Source organism: Meriones unguiculatus, chromosome 10 (assembly GCF_030254825.1).
Source record: "Meriones unguiculatus strain TT.TT164.6M chromosome 10, Bangor_MerUng_6.1, whole genome shotgun sequence".
In the NCBI taxonomy this organism is placed as follows: Eukaryota; Metazoa; Chordata; class Mammalia; order Rodentia; family Muridae; genus Meriones; species Meriones unguiculatus.
The window spans coordinates 17,596,463-17,620,132 of NC_083358.1; the positions used below are offsets into that span (position 1 = coordinate 17,596,463).

Genomic DNA, 23,670 nt, shown 5'->3' on the forward strand with positions numbered 1-23,670 from the left:
TCTTTAATTTCTTCAGAAACCTTGTACTGTTTTCTGTAATGGCTGTACCAATTTACATTTCTCACTAAACTATACACAAAGGCTGAAATCCTGGAAACCCGAAGGAAACACTTTTCCGACCCACGAGATAACACTATTTTGCTCAGCAGATGTAGATGTGACACTGCTTGCTAACTTATCAAGTTGCACAAATTTTGAACAAGGTTAAAAGATAATGTCAGTGAGTTTATGAATATAGAATGCATTAATGAGAAAACCAGGAAGGATAAGTTTTTTTTTTCCTTCTTTGAAATGGAGTTTTACTGTGTAGTCAAGGCTGGCCTCAAACCCTTGATCCTCTGTCTCCATCTCCTATGTACTGGGGTTGCAGGTGTGTGTTACCATGCTTTGTGGGACAAGGCATCTGTAAGATACTGTGTGTTCTGTGAGCATCTGCTAGCTGCTCCATGTGTACTCAGCTCTGGGATGTCAGTGGAGGCAGGGGAGGCCAAGATTGCAGGAAGTTTGGCCATTATCAGGATGATTGACATGACTATACATGGAAAGGCTGCCCCTATAAAATTAAGATCCCGGGGGAAGTGGGAGAGGTGCAGAGAAAGGAGTACCTGGCTTCCTAGGCTGAGGTGCCACCTTCCTAACTTTTGAGTGACAGAAAATAGAAAGACCTCTGCTCTACTCAGCCATAGCAATGGCCCAAGGGAGGACAGTGGCCAGGTAGGAATGTTTCTGACCCAGGCCATCTCCCACTGTAATTCACACTACCCTAAAGCCATAGTAGGAAACCCAAGCTTTGCTACAGTGAAAGAATAACCTACCTACCAGATTTTACCTACAAGGAAAATTTTTGATTTACAATATTGTACTGACCTTATAATCTGGTGTCTCTTCACTAATTTTGCAAGCTGAAAGGGGTGCCAATTGTGCCTGATTCTAAGAGCTCCCCCAAGGCCTGGGAAAGCCACGTATTTGGTGAGAGCTCCCTAGATCTTTGTTGACTATGATTCATGTTACTTCTGTGCTACTTAAAAGGATAAGCTGAAAGGTTGACGAGGCAGGAGGAGGGACAAAAAAAAAAAAAGTACCATTTCCTAAAGGTTTTGTAAATAGGGCCAAATGAGCACAAGTACTAAACACGCTCAGAAATCTATACACAGCTCAATAGAAAACTAAGGCTAGACAACTTAATAAATAATCAGGCTCCAGTTTCAGACAGTCCCCAAAGCACACCAGATCTAGTCTGGCTGGAAGGAAAAATACTCCTGGAATCGAGACGAGAACAAATGACTGACATCATCGCCTAGCAGAGGAAAGGTCTTCCACTCAACCCCACCACCTGAAGAAAAGGCAACAGCAGGTAAGAGCGCAAAACGGGAAATGAGAGGCATTTTGATTTATTTAGGAGAGCAGCTGGTCTGACCTTTGACCTTCTCAGGCAGTGTCTCTCCTGACTTCTGGGTGAGGGGTGGGCACCAAGGCTTCAAGAAGCAACAACGAGGCTGCAAAGGTCATGAAATGGTTTTGCATCCCCAGGTAAGTCCAAGAGAAGAGAGGCAGGCACTCACTCCTCCATCTGCAGAACCCGAGCAGAGGTGGCTCTTGGTAGGTGCTTGCTAATACCCACTGAGTCAGCTGTTTCTACTCTGCTTGTACCTCATGTAGGAACCAGACACGGATGTATTTCTGAAGCCTCTTTCTGTCCTTCTTGTTGCAATTTGGGACCCTCAAAATCATATAGTTGTAATGCTTAGAGAGGCGCCTGGGATCCCACAGGAGACAGAGGAGTCCAAAGCACTCTCATGGACTTAAGTCATTTCACTGCAAAGCGTTGCAAGACCTTGAAGCATATCCTTGTTCCCTTCTGGTACATGGCAAATACCAGGCCCTTTGACTGGTGGGGTCTAAAGGCGATGATAGAGTGTTAGGACCTAGAAAGGGCAGGTGGGCCAAGCTGATGTGGTTCAGCCATGCAGCTAACTGGTGCCTTGTCAGTGGGCATCCTTCCCAATGACTGCAGATTTGGGCTTCTTCTTGATCCATGTATTAAGTGTGAATCTGCAGGTGGGTTTGGACCCTGCCCTGACCAGACATTGAGTAGATGAAGCTAGCTTGCTCCAACACAAACCAGCCAAAGCACCCAAGGGACTTTCTGGATCCTGAGAGAGCCAGGCCAGAACTAAATGTCAGTGAATCGTAAGAACTTGTCCCCAAAGGATAACCTGGAAATCAGATTATCTCAGAACATGTGAATAGAAGTCTTATGGCTTAGGGTAAGCCCAACCTTATTCATGGCCTCCAAGCCACAGAGTCTGGGGTGTATGTGCGTGCAGACAAAAGGGCAGCTCGGCCTGAGCCTCAAAGCGCTCTTGAACCCCCATGGTCAAGTAAGTCTGCCAGGTAGAAGTGGAGGGTTGGGCAGGGAGACACAACTGAGAGGAGAGATCTGGCCCTCCCCAGAGAAGGGGTCCTGGCACTCAGGTAAGATTGTGAAAGGGTCCTCTGGTGACAGGAGGCCAGCATGAGGAGCCAGTCCACAGAGCTCAGACTGAATGAGGCCCGGCGCTGAGGAGTTCTGGCAAGAAGGGCAGCTGCCTCTCAGAGTCTGCAGTGTCTTTTTATGAACATGGGGGTTAATTCAAGGACAAAGCTTACCCCGGAGCCCTCTCCTGGGTCACGGTGTGTGACAGTGAACTAACTGAGCTGTGTATCTTTCACAACAAAAGTGTGGTCATTCCATTTCTTCTCTCAGAGGGAAGCCGGCAGTGTGATGTCATTCCCTATTTTTCCTTTTCAGTTTGGCTTCATTAAAAAGTGAAGCTTCTTCTTCTTTCCAGCAAAAACATGGTTTAAAAAAAAAAAGCCATGACATTTCCTAGCAAATCCAAGAAGAAACCTTACAAACAGGCACTAAGCTTGAAATGACCACACTACTCCTTACCTTTGAATTGTCTCATCTTATATCATACTAACCTTGATGAAATTAACTTTGGGGTCACTTGTGCTCCTGGAAATGCCTTTTCATTCTTGATTGCCCAGCTCTGACATTTCAGAAAATCAAAACATTCAGAAATTTCCTTCCTGTCTCCAGGAACTTCTGGAGCTCTCTCTGCACTCAGCTCCCGGCTGCTCTGTTCTCTTCTAAGTCTATCTCAAAGACTCCCTCCTTTGACCATTTTCCCCACTGCAAATGGGAACCCGAGTTTAGAGGATTCAATCTGACACTGTTACTCTGATGTAAAAAATAAAATAAAATAAAATAAAATAAAATAAAATAAAATAAAATAAAATAAAATGCAGCGGCCCTCAGTTCTATTCTAATCATTTCACCTTTGCTCTCATGCCTTGTCATTCCTCGGCTCTGTGGCGAGTGGAACAACCGTATTTCACCTCACAATCAAGTGACCTGCTAGAAGAAACTGACTTAAAAAAATTTTAAGTCTAATGCCATATGCTAATTTCCCCAATATTATATTACTATTCTTGGAACTTTCTAGCTCTTCCTGAATAAGAGCAGTGAACCAGGCAGCATCGTGGCTACTGCACAGCCTGTTTTGGCTGCTATGAGTAGGCAGCTGCTGGTCCATGACAGGTGATGAACACAGTGAGAAAGTTGTCCTTGAAAGGGTTTCTTTTGGCTCACAGTTTGAGGGTACAGTCCATCCACGGCAGGGACATCAGGAGCTTGAGGCGGCTGGTCACACTGTGGCCACAGTCAGGGAGCAGAGAAAGATGGCTGCCGTTCAGTTTGTTTTCTCATTTTGATGCAGTCTGGTTTATATGATGGGGTAGCCCACATTTAGGACGGGTCCTGTAGGCTCAATTAACGGACAGAGGCCATCTAAAGCTGCTATCACTCTTTTAGACTCAATGCCCAGCACACACATGAAAATAAATGGTGCCTGTAAGGTCATTTCTCAAAAATCTTGCTCAGCGGACATTTAAAGTGCAATGGCAGAGTCACATGTGCATTTGACTTCCTTGATTGATCTGGAAAGCAGGACTCAGTGTTTGAAGTAAGAATTCCTATGCATATTACATAAAAGACTTGCATCTTGATTCTCCAGTGACGTGTATAAGGGTGACTCAAAAGTTCTACTGGTCTCTCATTTGCAGGGACAGGTGTGTCTAACAGAATCACACATTTGCAAGGGTTTCCTGAGAGTTCAAGTTCTCACCACTGTGTTCACTGCTTCTGTGAACATATCTTGCTCAGTCTTCACCTTTGTGAATTCTCTTTCCCCCCCCCCACCTTTAAAAACAGAGAACTGAGCCAGGCAGTGGTGACACAAGCTTTTTAATCCCAGCACTCTGGAGGCAGAGGCAGGCGGATCTCTGTGAGTTCGAGGCTAGCCTGGCTTACAGAGTGAGTTCCAGGACGGCCAGGGCCACACAGAGAAAACCTGTTTTGGAAAGACAGAGAGAGAGAGAGAGAGAGAGAGAGAGAGAGAGAGAGAAGGCAAAATCAAGTATCTTACCCAAGATCGCACCAATAATAAGTAGTGGCCTAGGGGTCTATGGTAATCCCTCACCTCTCTGTGATTCTAAAGCAGGTGAGAGCCCACCTCTGTCAGCATGCTGTAGAGAGAGGACATTTGAGATCACTACCCCTGATACTCGCACTTGTCTGGCACAGTCCACTCCGGCAACCCCACCTGTGATCAGTGTGACACCCTCCACGTGGGCTTGCCCTCTTCTGGAAGGTGACCCAAAGCCGGTTCTTTTGCAGAACAAAGCCCATGTGAGAATGTTAATGCTCCCGAGAGATGCACCGCAGGGCCTTTATCAAGCTCCCTGCGTTGAGTGAAGGTCAAGGCCCAGTCCCTTCAGAATAGCATGTGGGAACTACAACTTCAAGTGGGGCTCTGAAGCGATTTCCTTCATCCTTGGCAACACAGACATCTCCAAGCATCCCATCATTTCCCTTATGCAACAGGAAAAGTCGCTCTAGTCCTGGCTACTCTAGAAGCTGAAATAGAAAGATCACTTGAACCCATGAGTTTGAGAAAAGCCCGGGAGATTCCATTTTCCGAAAAAAAAAAAAAATGAGGAAAAAGAAAATTTCCCAGAAAATGAAAGCATGCCCTCAAAGTCAAATGTCTGTTTTAAACTTAAAACAAAAATATTTATTTAAAATTTTATTTATGTGTGTATGCTTTAATGTATGTATGTATGCCCACATTTATGCCCATATGGGGCTGGGACCTGAACTCCTTTCTTTTGCAGGAACAGCAAGCATGCTTAAGCATGGAGCCATCTCTCCAGCCCTCAATGCCAAATTTCTATCGCCGGCCCATCTACCAACCAAATGCCATGATCTTTTCTACTCCTCACAACCGATGCAATTAAGAACAAAACTTTGGCTACCTTCAATGACACTTGGTACAAACACCAATTGCCTTAAACAATAATGATTAAAAACCAAATGGAAACCTAAAATAATGGCAAGTAAACTATCCTCGTTATTGTTGAGAGAAAAGACCAAATTGATGCAGGCTTGCAAAAAGATTGACTGTTCAGTTTCTTCAGCTGGGATGAGATATCGTGAGTCAGGTAAAGTTTTGATTTTCAAAATAATGCCATAAAAGTTTCCCAGAGAGAGTCTTACAGTCTGTCCATCTGGCAGAGGCAGCGTCGCCAAAGGTACTTTCTGTCTTGATTTTATCTTCCAACAAAAACACACAGAGCTTGGTGGGTTTCTTAGCTAGTGGAGGTGGCCATGTGTGATGTCTAAACCTTTCTCTCTTTTCCAGAGAGGAAAGCTACTGACTAATTTAATGAGCAACTTTGCTATTTCTAAGGCTTCCCTGGGCCTCTTTCCACCCACATTGGTTCTTCAACACAATAATGAATATTCTGGTACAATGGCCAGAAAGTAGGCCTTAGCACAAAGACCGGAAAGAAGAATCCTAACGAATGAGGCTAAAGGGTGGGCAGCTGCATTGGCAGAGCTTGTCAAGGGCAGTTTGCTCTCAGTAGCTCCACGTCCTTGGGCTCCTTCCTGGTGTCCATTTCCAAGGAGTCAGCACCCATGTGTTTGCATTGAGTCACGGTTAATGACTGGAGCAGAGGAAAGGCTGTGCAGGACAGAAAACACTGCATCTCTCTTCTTGTTGGTCACCCGGACTTGCACCCAACCTGGTTCTGCTGAGCTCACCTGCTATGCCAAATGAGGAAAAGGATTAAGTAAACTAAATTTGAGCTGTGCTCACCAAGTCGGAATTGCTGGGGCAGCACGGTTCTCCCAGGCTTAAATGACACTGGAGTGCGGGTTAGTCTTCCTTGCGCAGTGAGGAAAGGAATGATCAAGTTTCTCTTCCTTCTGATGCGTCCCGGCTTCCCTAGGGTTGTTGGGTCGAGTCTACTCTGATGGAGGAGATGTGGAGAAAGTGGAGCAGGAATGTTGGGCCAGCTCACTTTAGGAGTCTAACCCCTCAGAGTTCAAGCAGCAGACCTGATGGGCCCCATTTCACAGAGAATGGGTGCGAGAAGGTTTGCTGAGACACGAGACCAGCCTTCGTTACTTTTCTATTGCTGTGACAGAACACCAGGACTAAGGCAACTTATGAAAGACAACATTTGATTGGGATTATGGTTGCAGAGGGCCAGTCCATGGTGGTGGAGCAAAGCTATGGCAGATAGAATAGCTGAAAGCCCACCTCTTGATTCATAAGGAGGAGGCAGAAGGCTAACTGGGAATGGCAGCTAGCGCTATTTGAGAAAATATCTTTAAATATTCAAGTATTTAAATATTCCAAAAGAAAATTTTAAATTTTGTTTGGAGAAAATGCCAAGTGTTCCAGGTTCGGAAAATTGCTGTGTCTTCCAAGTGTGGCCTGAGCTGGCAGCACCACCATTCAGAGATGGGATGGTGACATCTGTGCTGAGGTCTCCGAGGATCGCTAGATGCCCACGGGGAGCAAAAGCTCTAGTTTTGCCCTGTGATAGTCTCTCGCCTCTCAATTTTCAGAACTGAGTTTTTGCCTTTTGTATTTCTCTCTTCCAGGGTGACCCAGGGGACCCAAGCAGAGGAAATAACAGAATGAGACCATCAAAGTTCAGCTCAGACATGGTCCACGAGGCACAACTGAGTATTATATTTATGAAACAGTCAATTCCATTTGCTTTTCTGGAAGGCACAAAACATGCATAATAGACTCAGTTTGGCAGGTTCTTTCTGAAGATGGGAAAAACCTCATATGGAAGCAGGCAGCTTGACAAATCATCAGTGATTTGTCCATGCTTCCCTGGTAAGCAATAAATGGAAAAAGCCAAGCTAATGACATTAAGATATTATCAAGCTATCCTATGTCAAGAAATTATCAATGATTTTATCAAGATGTTATCAAAAGTATTGGTATATGAGAAACTTGGAGTCAATAGTTCTGCCTCACATGCTCTAATGAGTACACAGCAATCCTAATTGCTTTTAAAATATCAAAAAATAATTAACTACAATGTTACAAAGTTCCTTTTGCTCTTCTGTCTCCTGGTCATTCCAGCTCCTTGATGCCTCTTTCCCCCCCCAAAGGACACTTCTAAGTCTCACAAACGACAAAATCCCAGCTCCACATCAGTAGAGTATTGGCCAGCCTCCCCTCTATCCAGACCCCAAGGAAGTAGGAGACACAAGCAGGCCTAGAGTTCTGTAGATGTATATGTAAATATGTCTATACACACATATGTGTACACACACATACGTGTACACATACATACGTTCAAGCAGCAGACCTGATGGCCATGTTCATGGCCCCATTTCACAAAGAATAGGCACAAGAAGATTTGCTAAGACACGAGAGCTGTCTTTGAGACTCTTCTATTTCTGTGACAGGACACCACAACTAAGGAAACTTATAAGAGAAAGCACTTGGCTGGGCTTAAAGGCTGCAGGGGGCTTGTATCCATGATGGTGGGGCAAAGTGATGGCAGATGGAATAGTGAAAGCCCACATCTTGAGCTATAAACAGGAGGCAGAAGGCTAACGGGGGATGGCAAGAGTCTTTTGAAGCCTCAAAGCCTACACACCGTGACATACCTCCAACAATAAGACCATCCCTCCTAATCTTCCCAAAAAGTTTCACCAACTGGGGAACAAGTATCCAAATATGAACCTATGGGGGCAGTCTCATAAAGCCACCAAAGGGCCGGATGGTGAGAGGGTGCTGTAACACCATAAACCACAGAATTTGGGGCCTCTCATTCCTCCAGGATTGAGCCAAATTCCTCATAAGATAATATCAATAAAGTGAGATTTAAATTCAAACCCATCACCACCTTTGGGCAATTTAGGGACAAGACTGATTTTATGATCTTGAATCTCCTTGCTTTAAATGGAAAGAGCTGCTGAAGCTGGAACAATGTTCCCGTAAAATGCTCAATATGCAGAGCACACAGCCCACACGCGGGGCTAAGCTAAGCTTTAGTACTTAGCTGATGCGTTTGAAGAATGAAGCTATATAGATGCAGACCTGGTAAAATAAGATGATGTTTCTTATTTCTATTCAGACCTGACAGTATTAGGCCTTTTTGGTTTTGCTGCTTGTCTGCTGCTTTTGTCTCTCTATTATGTTCACCTCCCTTGAACATCAGTCCTTCCCCCATGGCCACAGGCAGAGCAGCCAGCCCATCACAAGAAGATAGAATATGGCAGAGATTGGTTATTAGATCAGCTAGTGACATGGCGTGCTCCTAATCTTTTCTGCTTCTGCTGCAAGAAGCTGTTTAACTGGGATCAAACCATAGAAAAAAAGCTAATCACAAAAAAAAAAAAAAAAAAAAAAAAGCTAATGCACAGCTGAGCTTTCAGAAAGTAGGTAGTGGTCATTTGATATGAGGCCCAATAGGTGAACAATATTCAGAAGTTCATTAGACAGTGGTGCAGGTCCAGGTGGCCTGTGTGTAGACGAAGCGCTCAGTGGGTCTTCTCTTCTTCCACCCACTCCGAGGTCCCAGCATCCGCTCTTCCTGGTTTCCCCTTGAGGTGGGTTCATGGAGATGCTCTTGTAGCCTCTAAACTTGCCCTTTATCCCTCCACTCTTAGAATTTCCATCTGATTTTCACAGCTTTGATAAAGACCGCTACAGTATCCTCACAAATTTTGCTTCTGGTTCTGAATTCTCTGGACCCCTTCCAGAACCAATTTTAGGCCTACATTTCTGAAGCTTCCTGGACATCTGTAGTAATCTCAAATCTGACATGCTCAGAGCCAAACTCACTAGTATTTTCTGATTGCCATCCATCCACCCACCCATCCATCCATCCATCCATCCATCCATCCATCCATCCATCCATTTATAAGCACTGGGTCAAGTACTGGGGATGAGGATAAGGCTTTTCTTAGTTTTATGATCTCAGAGTGTGACTCAGAATCAAAGACTTGGAATTTATGAGTCAAAAAATATGAGTGACTGATCCCTAATACTCAAAGTTCATTAGTGTAAAATGAACCTTCAAGCTGAGGGAGATAAGATGGTTAGTTTATGTCACATTTAATATTTGCAAAGCTAATACCCAGACCAGACCTATTAATTTGCCAATTTCTATCAAAGATGCCATAATTCTCCCAGTCACTCCAATGAGATCAACAACCCTTACACTATCTCAAGCTCAGTGACCAATCAAAAAGCATGTTGTGTCTTCCTTTTGGCCATGTCTCATATCTGCCATCTCCTTTCCCTTCGAACCACCCCTGGGACTGTTCCAGGCCACTGTTACCCTCCTGAAATCACCCTGATCTTGGCTGCAGGCCTGTTTATTCTGCCCCTTGTCTTCCGTCACCGCCTGCTGATGAACCTGTACCATCCAACTCTCTTTCCAGCCACCCTCCTCCAAGTCAAGCCACACATGGGTAAAAGGGTAAACGTTCTGACTCCCCTCAAGCACGCTACTCTCTGGTGATGTGTCTCAGATCCCCCTCAGCACTGGCTAAGCTGGGACCTTCAGAATGTCAGCCCCAGGGGTTATGCTATGGGAGGGATCTGATGATGCTTGGCAAAGTGCTGTTTGAACTTTGCCGCTTGGACAATCACCTTCTCTTTCCACACAGCTTCTCCCAAATTCATTTGGCCCCCAAACTGCTTTTGCAAAGAACACACATTATTGTCTCTCCCATCCAGTTCTCCAGAAGAGCAATGGGAGACAAGAAGCTGTCGGCTGCACGTGATAGGCCACCTGCCCTCTGATTATCTTCCCAAGCTTTCTGCTCACTCTGTTCTGCTCACTGTTAGTCAGCCTGCTCTGAACAGTGTGTTTCCTTTTCCCCTGGCTTCCATCATTTCTCTAACTGGGAACACTCTCCTCCCGTTCCACTCAATTAAAACTTAGCCTTTCTCCAATGTCCAGTTCTGGTCCCTTCTCCTGTGAATCCTTTCCAAAGCTCTCAGCCAAGACTACTGTAGCTCGTTTACCCGCCTCAGAAAGCCAGGCTCTCTATAGGAAGAGACTTATGTGTTATGAAGCTAGAGAAATAGCATGATTTTCTTATAAAATTGCTTCCAAAGTAATTTAAAGGTGAGACCACAGTACATGTACATACACAGAGATCAGATTTTCAAGCAGCAGGCTTAAGATCAATAAATAACTTACCTTGAGAATTAATATAATAACTATAGACAGACATACTTAAAGACAGACCATTCTTAAAGATAAAAAAAAAAAGTGTTGCCATGTGCCAATGTATGCCATTACCCAAAGGAAATGAAGTCAGTGCACATAAACAAGCCTGCATACCCATGTTTATTAACGCTAGTCACAATAGCCAAGGTGTGGAATCAGCCTGGTGAACACATAGAGAAAATATGGACTATACATAAAATGGAGTGTCATTTATATGAAAACAGAGAGAACCAGAGGTCACCATGTTAATGAAATGTCAGAAAGACAAGTAGCCACATATTTTCTCTCACATGTACAAGGTAGGATGACCCAAAAGGAGCCCTGAAAGTGGTAGAAATGGCTACAAGGGAAGGTAAAGGGACCAGGGAAGAGGGACCCAGTCTCCAGTGACTTGCACAGTGGGTCACACAAAATGACCACCCAGAGGATGCCTCCAAGGAGACAGTACTTTCTCGGAGAGTCACAGCATATGTAGAACCTGTTGCTTCTCAATTCAGCCGTGGAACAGAGATAGAAGGACAACAATCTGCTAAGACAGTGGCATGTCCCACAGGTTTGTTCACCATCTGGCTTAAATAGCAACAGTGAGGCAAGGAGATCGAGCTTTGGACTTTCTCAGCTCCTGTTGTGGGTGCTAGCCTCACACCAGTCTATGCCTGGTAAGCAGGAAGCAGGTATCCCAATACACAGCGCACAACAAATTAAAAAAAAAAAAATCTGTCAGCAGGGCTCGGGCGATGGATCACTGGGCAAGAGTGCTTGCTGTTCAAACATGGAAATCAGAGTTCAAATCCCTAGCGCCCATATAAGAATGCTGGGCGTGATCATGTGTGCCGGCAACCCAGACACTAGGGAGCAGAGACTGGTGGATCCCGGCAGCTCGCTAGCCGGTTGGTCTAGCCGAAACAGTGAGCCTCAGGTTTGGCTAGCTCTCCTGTCTTGAGGGAGTAAAGGGAAGAGCAATAGAGGGAGACGCTTAATATCGTCTTCCTCTGACACATGCATGAACTGTACACCTACATACACATGAGGCACACAAACAACACAACACACACACACACACACACACACACACACACACCCCACAGCTGCTGGAAACTTTTTCAACAGGATGCATTATGTTTATCTATGGCATGTACGTGTGTGATACCATGTATGTGCACCACATGCATACAGGTGCCTATGAAGCCAGGAGAGGGAAGAGCATCATCCCCTGGGAATGGAGCCACAGGCATTCGGGACCAGAGTTGGGTCCTTTGCAAAACCTGTATGTGCTCTTAACCTCTGAAGCGTCCCCCCAGGCCCCCGGCTTTCACGTTGAGGCCTTCGAGTAAAGCGGTACTGAGTTTGCTCTGTAGACTCAGTCCATGGTAGACAGCCCTGGATAGCCTGTGAAGTCAAAGACGGTATCTGCTCTGTCCATGGGTGCCCGCTGCACGTGGTGCCTGGCACAGACCATACAATCAATAACTGCTTATACTGAGTGAGCTGAAGACAAAGTCATTCTCGGTCCTCGGGAACTTTGTCTACGTGGGGACGTCTAGAAGTGTCTGACTGAAGACAGTTTTGGTGGTCATGGCGGGGCAGCTAGAGGGTGAACGCAAGCGTTTTCACACATGAGGGACCACTGTGACCGGGGCACAGAAAGTGTGACCTGGTAGCATTCTCACCATCAACCTTCAGGCAGTGTCTCACAACCATCAAGGCCCCACGACTCAGGACTTGCTAGGCTGCCCCAGAGCGGAGAATCTAGCTGCAGCAGCCCTGCCCCCCCACCCCGCCCCCAACTGTGTTCACTAGACCGTCAGATTGTATCCGGGTGCTCACCAGGGGCTCGATCATGAAAATGTGATTCAGAAACATCATGCTGTCTCCGAGAACCTGATTCCTCTGGTTCTCAAAGGTGCGGGAGAGTACGGAAATGTGTTCTCGGAGTGACTCATCCAAGATGCAATCTTCAAGAAACTCGTTGGTTTCAGTCCTTTCCTCCTCGTCCAGATCATCACAGACCCTAAAGAAAATGAGGAGACGTGAGGGTCACCATGGGACGCCATGAGGGATTGTGTACAGGGGCTTGCTTCCAGTCCCCTCTCCTGGGAATATCCTCACATCTCCCCTGGGTGGTCCCTCTTTGTCCCGAGTCTGCAGTGAGCAGGTGACTTTGTTTTGCCTTCTCAGAACTTTCAGAGTTTGGTGATCTTTTGTCACCTCCTTCCAGAAGTCCTCTGGGATTTCTTTCCAGAATGTATCTGAACAAATATTTCCTTTTAGATAGTTGTGTTTTCCAGGCTTATTTTTAAATTATTTAGCATCTGCCCCGTCTCTCGCATGGCAAGGATGACTTTTTTCCTGTTAAATTTGCCTTGCCTTAATTCTTTCCTAGCAATTAGTTATCTAGGGAATGGAGCTGGTGAGGGCTGGGTTTAGATACTGATTTTACAATCTATTTCCTAGCTCTGAGACTCTGGGAGCCGCCCTGGTCTTCTAAACCTTAATGCCTGTTCCCATAAAATAGAATTGATGGGAACAGAGTTCCTAATCTAAGAGATGGGGCTTAACGGTGACCCAGGTCCTGTTTCAGTTCCTGGCACAGGGTGCCAGGATGGCACAGGGTGGGTGCTTTCTCGGTACCATCTTGTTGCCTGTGTCAAGCATTCACAGTGTCTAAGATGCCAAGCTTGTACAATGCTTGATGCACACTAGAAGATGTCTCCTTTCCTCTCTCTCCAGTTCGTACGGTCTGCCACAGTCAGTGAGAGAGCAGCCTCTTCCAGGCCTCTCCTTGCTGCCCTCACTTTCTGAGGTCTCCTTTCGCCCGGGCTCTGCTCTCCTGCTGGACACCTGCCACCGTTCTCAGCACTGCACTGCTGTGACCCTGGTGACAGCTCATATTTAGCAAGTGAGTGTCGAATGGGCACCTGGGGTCACCGAGTTCCTCGGCTCCGACTTTCCAGATGACCTCGTATGAACCAGAGGCTCCATTTTGTCAAATGGCTCTTTTAAATAATGTTCCGAGCCCTTTGGCTATATGTAACACAAGGAAACTAAATAAATGAGTTTGGTGGCGTGTTCCAGATCCAAGGAAGAAAGCAGCCTGCACTTCTCTTCTGCTTCTAGGTGGGAAACAGTACCCAAGGGAACCCACAGTGGTCCTCCTGTGCCACTGGCCACATCAGCTCAGGAAGAAAGGAACCCGGTTCTTTTCATTTTGCTAGCTGGCAACCATCTGAAAGCCTTACAGATTGTACATTATCTGTGTGATGGTTTGACTGAGAATGGCCCCCGCAGATTCACATGTTTGAATAGTCAGTCCCTGCTTGCTGAAACTATGTGGGAAGGACTGGGAGGCTTGGCCTTGTTGTTGGAGGAGGTGTGTCACCGGGGACAGGGTCTGAGGTTTCAAAAGGCCCATGACATTCCCAGTGTGCTTTCAGCAATCAGCTGTTCCTGCCTCTACGCCTTCACTACTCTATATTGAATCCTAGCCCTCTGGAACTGTAAGCCAATTAAAACTTTTTTAAAAAGTACGTTGCCTTGTTTGTGGTGTTTTATTATGGCAATAGAAAAGTAACTGATATAATTTGAAACAAGAAACTGCCCTTGCGGTAATAAATTCTAAGACAATCACAGAAAGAAGCAAAGGTAGAGCTACACTGACCTTCTTTACAATACGGGGAAGTAAAGTGGGAAAATTGTATGTAAGGGCTTGATGCCCTGGAACTAGCGGTACAGAGAACAGTGAACCACCATGCGGATTCTGGGAACTGGACCCTGGTCGTCTGCAATACCAGTGAGGCCACTTAATCATGGTGACATCTTTCCAGTATCCTCAGCAGAGTTTTCTGGAGATAAAACTCAAGTTAAAAAATATTACGTACAGAGAAACCCCAATTTTTTTATTAAAAAATAAAATAAAAGGGGGGCGGGAAGCATACTCATTTTGCAAATGAATACATTTACATATACTAAAATATTCCTTAGGTTGTCTCTGGGTCATAAGATTAGAACAAATTTTTTATCTTAATCTTTGATGTAATTTTAAGGAAAATGAATTATATATATTCACTACACGGCTCCTTTTAAATTAGAAAACAAGTCAAGTTAAAAATTCAACGTGAGTCAGTCCCCAGATTGAAGCCTAGAAGATGTTTCCACAGTGGCCCAAGCTGCGAACACTAGCAGGAATGAGCCCAGGGCTCCATCTCCAGAAGAGGCACGGGGAAAGGATGCCATGCAACGGGCCATCTTGCAGAAGCAAGAGAACAGGTTAGCTACAGACACAGTACCAGGAAGGGCCTTGAAACACAGAGCCTAATAAAACAGAAGAAAATAGGATGCAAAATATCACATCTAGCCATTGAAACACCTATTTTCTGAAACAATATTTACTCTATGAGAGCAGATGCGCCTAAAAAGACACATACTAACATATTAGAATGGTGTCCAGGAGACTTTATAGCAATGGGGTATGGAATATAAGAGAATAAATACAAGGTCTGTTGTGTCAGTGAGGATGATTACAGGCTTACGATGAACTCAACTCTCCCACTAGAAAGTGAAACAAAAATCCCCATCGGCTGTGCCTTTTCTATGAGACTGTGGATCAGTAACAGCCACAACAAGGTAGAAGGAAGGAGGGGAAATCCCAGATGTCCTCTCTCTGCCCTTAAGGAGGAGTCGGAGGCCTAGCTGAGAATGTGCAGTAACCCTGAGCCACACTGATGCCTGTGCTGCACGCCTGTGAAGGGCTTCACCATCTTATCGTGTTGATAACTGTAGTTTCTTGCCTCAGAGGTGGCTCAGTTTTATAGAGGAGGAGATGTCTCATAAGGAAGCCTTTTTAAAAAGGCCATCTTTGTTTTTCAGTGACTATAGGAATCTCACCCATGGCCAGCCCTTGCAGCAGCCTATAAAAGGTGATGCAATGGTAAAAGTGTCAACTAGACAAGATCTAGAACCCCTAGGAATTGAGATTTTTGAGGAATTCTCCAGAGCAGCCTAATTTGGATGGGAACGCACACCCTCATTGTGGGTGGCCCCAGACCACCAGGAAGGCTCCCGGACTGACTGAATTAAAAGGAGAACTAAGAAGAACCCAAGAGTTAATCAGCATTTGCCTCCTGACTGTGGATGCCACGTGACCAGCTGCCTCACACTTCTCTTCCCATGACTCCCCACTCAGGATGCACTGGACCCAACGGTTGTGAGACTCTCTCTCATGGCGATTTTGTCAGGTATTTTTGCTGCAATGAGGCAAGTAACTAACAGAGTCGGCAACTGGATGTTGAAGAGACCAAAACGTAAGTTCCACGGCCTTCAGAGCTGGGAGAAACCTTTCCATGTCTCCCTATAACGGGAACAGAATAAATGGAACCAATGGGGACATCACCTTCAAACAGACTGTGTGACCCTGGTAAGAAGAGACTCGGTGACAATGTTACGAGTGGAGGATTAGAGGCCGCTGTCCTGTTTACCAGGTGCCGTTTAAGTCTTTAGAGATTTTTGTATGACACCAGGGAAGGAGCTCCCAAACATAACTGAAATCACACTTATTACAGTAACCCAGGTGGAAGGCTTAAATATCAATTAAGATTGAATCGTGCCATTTCCTGCACCTGAATGCCATGAAATAAATCCCTGCTAATCACGGTGTGGGTTGTCTGTTGAGAATGTTGTGATGTCTTGAGCAAATGTAGAGATTAGAGCCACCTGCTCTGGAAACTGTGACCCTTCTGGAGACATTGGGGGCAACGTGAAGGCCCACGCCGAGTCTCTGAATACAGGGACATGAGGACAATGAGTCTGAAAGAATCTTGCAGAGTGTGTTCAGCCGGACACAGCCAAGGAAGAAAGGAGGGATGCACCTTTTTTTCTGAAGCGATTAATGTCTTTTTCTAGCTCCAGAGAAACATCAAGAAATAGAACAAAAGGTTGGTTTTTAAAATGGGGTCCTTAATTTCAGGTTCTTGAGGCATTTTCTTTTCTTGAGAAATTTTAAAGTTTCTTCCTAGAGGAGGGGTATCTTCCTGGCTAGAACCTGGAGCCTGGGAATAGCCCCACAGTTCTAAGCCCCAACATGTGTCCTAAGGCTTCAATACAGTAAGACAGGCAGGGAGTAAGGGTACTCTTCCCAGGATGGAAAGCATAAACTATTCCTGGGGCTGAAATTCCTCCACTAGGAAAAGACATGGCCACATCTTAGATCACCAAGATTCTGTAGGCAAGATGCCATGCTGGATGGAACAGGAGTTGAGGCCATTTGTGAGAAGTGTTACATTTTTACAGTGACCTTTGAGCAAGTTTCCGTGCTTGTAGATGAACGCCTCAGGGTGAGATGGAAGCAGCTTTGCAAATAGCCAGCAAATAGCCAGGGAAGGCACCAGAGTCTCATGTGAGAAGTTACACTAATGTTACATCTTGGGTCCTCAGGATGCTGAGACCCTTTAATACTTCATGTTGTGGTGACCCCAGACTATAAAATTATTCCATTGCTATTTCCTAACTATAATTTTGCTACTGTTATGAATCATTATGTAAATAGCTGATATGCAGGATATCTGGTGTGCAACCCCAAGGGGGCCATGACCCACAGGTGAGAACAGCTGCTCTACGAGTTTAAACTAGAGATGCTGAACGAAGATGGGGAGATAAGCAAGAAGCTGCTGTGCTCCTCGTCAGAGGCAGGGGCAGCACTTCTACGAAGGACTGTGTCAGGGACAACTGCTCAGGCCTTGCTAGGGAGCACAAGAGAGTGTGGGAGGGGGTGTGCTGCTGGTTAATGCTCTTGTTGCTGCTTTTTTTTGGGGGGGTGGGCAGGTACCCGCCCGAGAATGTGCAACAAAGGAGACCACAGCCATTGCACAAAGCACCGCCATCCACACTCGCTGTTCAGTGAGGCACACACAGCTCTCAGGGGGATCTTGTTTGGAGAGAACGGGTACTTGTTGGCAATTCTTTCAGAGACAAGGATCCAAGTCGAGAACAGTCATATGAAGTTGAGGCATGTTTGGGACTGCGTCAAAGAACAGGAAAGGGAAAAGGGAGAGGATCAGACATAAGGTGGCTTAGTCCGCTCCCTGCTCTGGCCCTCAGAAAGCATTCAGTAGACTCTTTTCTTAGGTAAAAAATAAGTTACTCTGATATGTGTCACCCAAAGAGGAAGTGAAGAGAATTCTAGTTAGAGGCCCAAAGCCACTGTTCTAGTTCGCTGCTTAAAAGTTGGGCATGTTCCTAAAGGGTACTGTGAATAGGGCATGATAACTATGAGGTGAAGATGTTGCTACAGAAAGGTTCTTCTGGCTTTATCGCTAGAATAAAATGTGGTATTACATGTACCATATATATATATATATATATATATATATATATATATAGAGAGAGAGAGAGAGAGAGAGAGAGAACCTCATTCAGCCATAAAGAAGAATGTAATTATGGCATTTTCAGGATGGAACTGGAGATCACCATGCTATGTGAAATATGTCACCTCACAAATACAAGTACCGTGCATCTTTTCAGATCTAGAAGCTAGACAAAGGGAAGATAAAAAGGATGTGAGACTGAAATGGCGACTACTGGGATGTTGAAACGGAGAGACCAGAAAAACCTAAAAGCAATAGAGGATGAATCTGATCCAAGTTCACTGTATACATATCTGTAACACAAATGTCATAAGAAAAGCTATACACTATACACACTATACACACAAGGGAAAGTGGGTGGGGCTGGGAGATAGCTCAGCTGAGAGAATGCGCACCACGCAAACGTGAAGTCTAGAGTCCATTTCCCCAGAGCCCATGGGGAAAACGAGGCACAGGATGCAAGTCGATAATCCCAGGACTGCAGATGTGGAAAGAGGGGAACCCCTGGACTGCTGGCCAACCCAGCCAAGTCTGCCTTCTCCAGGTTCAGTGAAAGAGCCCGTTTCAAAATAATAAGGTATGGAGTGATTGGGAAAGACGGCTAACATCAGCCTCTGGCTTCTGTACATCCATGCACACACAGACACACATGTACATGCACACGGGCACACACACATACATACACACGGTCAAGGATGTAGCTCATTTGTTTGAGTGCTTACCCAGCAAGTACAAAGCCCTGAGCTGAATCCCCAGTACTTGATAAAACAAGGCAAGGTAGCATATACCTGTAAACCCTGCTGTGAGGAGGTAAGGGGCAGGAGGATTAGGAATTCTAGATCATCCTTGACTACACAGTGAGTTTGAGGCTGGCCTGGGTTACATGAGGTCTTGTCTCAAAACAAAACAAGGCAAGACAAAAAACAAAACAAAACAAAACAAATAAAAACCAAGACACCCAACCAGGCAAAGAAACAAATAAAACAGGTGATGTAGATGATAGCGATAGATAGGTAGGTAGGTAGATAGATAGATAGATAGATAGATAGATAGATAGATAGATAGATAGGTAGATAGATATAGACACACATGTATCTTAGATATGTAAGCTAAGGGCATAAGTGTCAGGGGAAGTGAGGTGAAGACAGAACTTGTGTTTGAAGTTCTAGTTGGATAGTCTAGCACTGTCTGTACCTGCCATTTCCTTTCTTTCTTTTTCTTAAAAAAACAAAACAAACAAACAAACAAACAAAAAACACCTTTAACTGATTCTTTTTGGACATTGGCCTGGTACTATAACCAGCCTCATGGAGACATGGTTGAAGTTAAAGCTGCAATTTCTCCTCTCCAAAAGGCTCTACCATGGAGGGCAGCTGTGGACATGCTGCCACATGTCCCCTTTCACCTTCTCTGTCCTTGCTCTGACTCCAGCTTTAACAGAGCTTGGGCCTTTCCAGTGGCTGCTCCAAGTTCATCATCAGCTGTAGAATTGGGGCAAATGGAGCAAGGGGGACGCTGCTCTCTCTGCATTCTTAAATGCTGCGTTTCTTTTTAAGACATTTCTCATTTTTATTAGCATTTGCTAGCTGTACACATGAACAGGTTTAGTGATGTAAAAGTACATACACCATTGGCATTTCAAACCATGAGGTCTAGTGAGGTTTGTAGGCAGGAAAAGCTTTTCTCTGCACAGTGGCAATCCTGTGATTAAAGCTCATCTCCTGGTCGACCCAGCTTCTGCCCACTGTGTCCCATCATTGTGCTAGGTCTTTCTGATTGGTTAGGGACAGTGTGCTGGGGGACTTTTGTCTGCTCGCCAGGGACCTAAGACTTTTATTTTTATTCCACACTAACTGGGTTTTAAACAAGCCTTGAAGCCTTGAAGCTTACCAGGGCTGATCTTTCATGAAAATGGGGAGACAGGGACTGAAGTAAAATTCAATGAAAATGGCAAAACCAGAGAGGTTGGAAGGAGATAAAGTGAAAGCACAGTTTTAGACAGGCCAGGAGGGGTCAATGAAAAGAAACATCCAGGACGTAACCGTCAGGCAGGGAGCTAAAAGCCAGCGGGTTTTTACATTTTTCTAATCTCTGTTGCTATCCGAAGTATCATTTTTTAAAAAGCAGACTATTAAAGATCCCACCAAGAAATCATTATTAAATTACATGGTCCAGAGAGATTGGGCAGTGCTGCGGAAACCAAGAGTATAAAAATCATTACAGTTAAACCTTCTTTACCTGCCATTCTTCCTATTTTCTGGAAACACCTTTTTACACACACACACACACACACACACACACACACACACAGAGAGAGAGAGAAGAAAAAGAAAAATGAAATGACATTGATGCCAGTCCAAAACAGATTGTTTGGGGACTCACTGTAAGAGCTGATAAATTCGGTCAGGGCTGGGAAAAGAAATACACATGTATAGAGTAGTGCTCTAAAAACAGTAAAGACTGTCATTTTGTTGTTGTTGTTGTTGTTTAACTGTCATATTGTTAAATTGATTAAATCTTTAATTATCGCTGCATTATAACCAGGTTAACTTTAACTGAGCATCTACAATATTTGATGTTACAAAGTTCCCAAAGGGCACCTCACACTAGAGTCAGTGTCTCAAGTTTGGACATTGTTTGTGATGGCTAAGAATCTGCTGTCACAATCAGCAGATTCCCCCCTCCCCCGACATTGACTGGATTTCCCCCCCCCACTGTCAACCCTGCACTGTTGCAGAGAGGTGATTTCTGTTACACACCTAAGTTTTTCTTTGTCCTCATCTTCTGGGGTAGCAAATATTTTCCACTGGTAATGGGCAATGATATTAGAGCGATTGTGAATGGTTACTGTCCGCTGATTGACCAGGGATATGTAGGTTTTCTCGATGGTCAGAGAATTCTTGTCCAGTCTTATATTCACATCTATGGCCGTTCCATAGAGACGCACAAATACTGTTTCACCTAGGAATGAACAAGGTAGAAACACACTTTAAGATTCAGTCTAGGATGGGGAGATGGCTTGCTTGATAAAGTACTTCCCATGTAAGCATGAAGACCCGAGTTCCATTTCTCAGAACCCACACAAAATGCCAAACATCCACTCGGAACCACAGCGCTGGGGATGGGGGCACAAATGGATTCCTGAGGGCTTGCTGGCCATCCAATAAAGCTAAAGGTGAGACCCTGTGGATTGAGGAAGACACCTGACACTGACCTGTGGCCTGTGCAGACATGTATACACACATCTGTGTGCACACATGTAGGAGACTAATTCTAGAGTGATACTTATGGTCTTTAAGAAAAATCAGGATAAGGTTAGGGACTGTGGAACAACCATTGCATAGTTTATTCTCCCCAAGCCTATCAATCCAGGGTCAGACAAGATCAGAAAACTCAATTATTGCACTTGGTTGAAATGGCAGGAAATTAAACTATCTTCTTTGGTCATTTTAAGAAAAATAAGCCACACACACAATGAATTGTTAGGAAAGGTTCTCTAAGGACCTTCTTCTTTATAAATATCAGGTGCACAGCCCGGCAGGACCCTGCACTGCAGAATTATTAGCACCTGCCTCATCTTTAGCTCCAGCACGATCTAGTGTCTGGTTCTAAAAAGATGGAGTCAAATCTACTTGGGGAGAGCTGCTCATCACCAAGGAATTGAAGTCCTGATGGGGGTCAGAAATCAGACTCCATAAATTTAAAACCAGAAACTGACTGAACAGAATCACATATCCAAGTAAAAGTGACAACAGCACACAGCACTGTGCCTGGGCAACATTACACGAAAAGAAAACAAAAAAACCAAACACCACGAGGTAATTTAAAAAGAATATCAGGAAGAGCGGCCCTCAGCAAAGCAGTAGTCCTGGACTACTGCAGACTCACAGGCATCTTCATTCGAGGTGTGTGAGGTCACTGTGCATTCCTTAAGAATATCCTTTCTGGTGTGTGTGTTCGCTCTGCATATATGTCTGTGCCCTGTGTGCATCTCTGCATCAAACATGCTGATCATGCTGGAGCTAAAAGGCCTTTCCCTTTTAGGCATTTATAATTCTGAGCTGAATGGCCCTCCCAGCTAGGCTGTATGCCTGAAGAAGATGCAGACCCAAGGACTACAGTCTATGTGCAACTACATCACTCTAATGTTATAACAGAGAAGGGGACTGGAGAGATGGCTCAGAAGATAAGAGCGCTGGGTGTTTTTCCAGAGGACTCAGTTTCAATTCCCAGCACCCACATGGTGGCTCACAAGCAGCTGTGGCTCCAGTTATAGGGAATGTGGCTCCTTCTTATGGCTTTTGTGGGCGGCAGGCATGCACAGACAGATATGCAGAAAACACACACACACACGCACACACACACACACACACAAAGCAATTTTTAAAAAACGGAAAGGATATACTTAAATGCTATGTACATTTTGTGGATCCGTGCTGTGCTTTGACTAGACGTTTTGACTAGAATCCCCAAAGCATGATCAGTCACCCTTTATTTCCAGCAAACATTTTTTATTTATGAACAATAACCTATGAGTCAAACAGCTAACTTGGCAAATTAATAACCCGAGTTCTGAGAAGCTGCTTCAGGCGTGGGGGAGCTCTCTTATAGCTGTTCAATGGAGCCAGGTGGAAGCCAGTTAATCTAGATCTGGTTATAACTCAGTGGTAACTTAGATTATACAGACCAAATATGTCATTTTTCACTATTTTAACACTAATTTACATGTCTGTTTTCCTGTTCCTAGTCCTGGCCAAGCAGACTAGCTTTCACGGTTTCCTACAACTTTTATCAAAGAAACTTTTCTTAAAGAAAAAGCAAGCATCCAGCCTTCGAGTCTATTGTTTAAAGATTGCAGATAGACAGACAGACAGATAGAGAAAATAGTTATACACAGATATATGTATAGATGATAGGTAGACAGAGATAGATAGAGAGACAGATAATTAAAATTTAAGCACTTATAAAAGCATGCACAGACTTTCTGAAGAAATTTAATTGGTAAAAGCACAGTTCTCATTTGCATATTCTTAATTATGAATGACTCTGAGTTCCATTTATGAGTTAATAGACAAGATAAAAAGATCTTCCCTATAAAATCTGGTACAAAAAGAACCATGCCTTTAAGATGAGGGTGAACTGAAAGGAAATGGCCCTAGTTTACTATCAGATACCTTGCCGAAATTGCTTCTATCTTACAGAACACTTTAAGCTTCAAGTTTATGCCACTCACAGATTCTGACCCGGGAAACTAGGAAGAACAACTCATTTTCCTTTAGAGCCGTGGTTCTCAATCTTCCTAATGCCGTGGCCTTTTAATGTAGTTTTTCATGCTGTGCTGACCCTCAACCATAAAATTACTTTTGTTACTACTTCATAACTGTAATTTTGTAACTGTTATGAATTGGAATATAAATCTCTGTGTTTTCTGATGGTCTTAATAAGCAATCCCTGTAATGGGGTTGTTTGACCCCCAAAAGGGACACTTGATTCCCACAACCCATAGGATGAGAGCCACTGCTTTAGATGAAGGCATCTACTTCTGAAATTTCAAATTTTCCAACAGCACATAGCGAAAAATGATGAGGTTTTCAAAGAACTGCAACCCCACGTTAGAACTACTAACACGTGAAAGCAGAAGTGGGCTCGCCAAGAATGGGAACCGGGTACCACCAGATAGAGACCACACATCAATCACACAGAG

General features: G+C 44.6%; 1 protein-coding gene across 1 annotated transcript in view; it reads right to left on the reverse strand.

Annotated features, from left to right (window-relative positions):
• Positions 1 to 23,670, reverse strand: part of Hydin (HYDIN axonemal central pair apparatus protein) — a 355,607-nt gene that overhangs the window by 244,533 nt on the left and 87,404 nt on the right. The window contains exons 8-9 of the mRNA XM_021632513.2: positions 20,726 to 20,927; positions 12,436 to 12,619 (exon numbers count right to left, since the gene is read on the reverse strand). Coding sequence (XP_021488188.2) covers positions 12,436 to 12,619; positions 20,726 to 20,927 — 386 coding nt within the window. The remainder of the gene's footprint in view (positions 1 to 12,435; positions 12,620 to 20,725; positions 20,928 to 23,670) is intronic.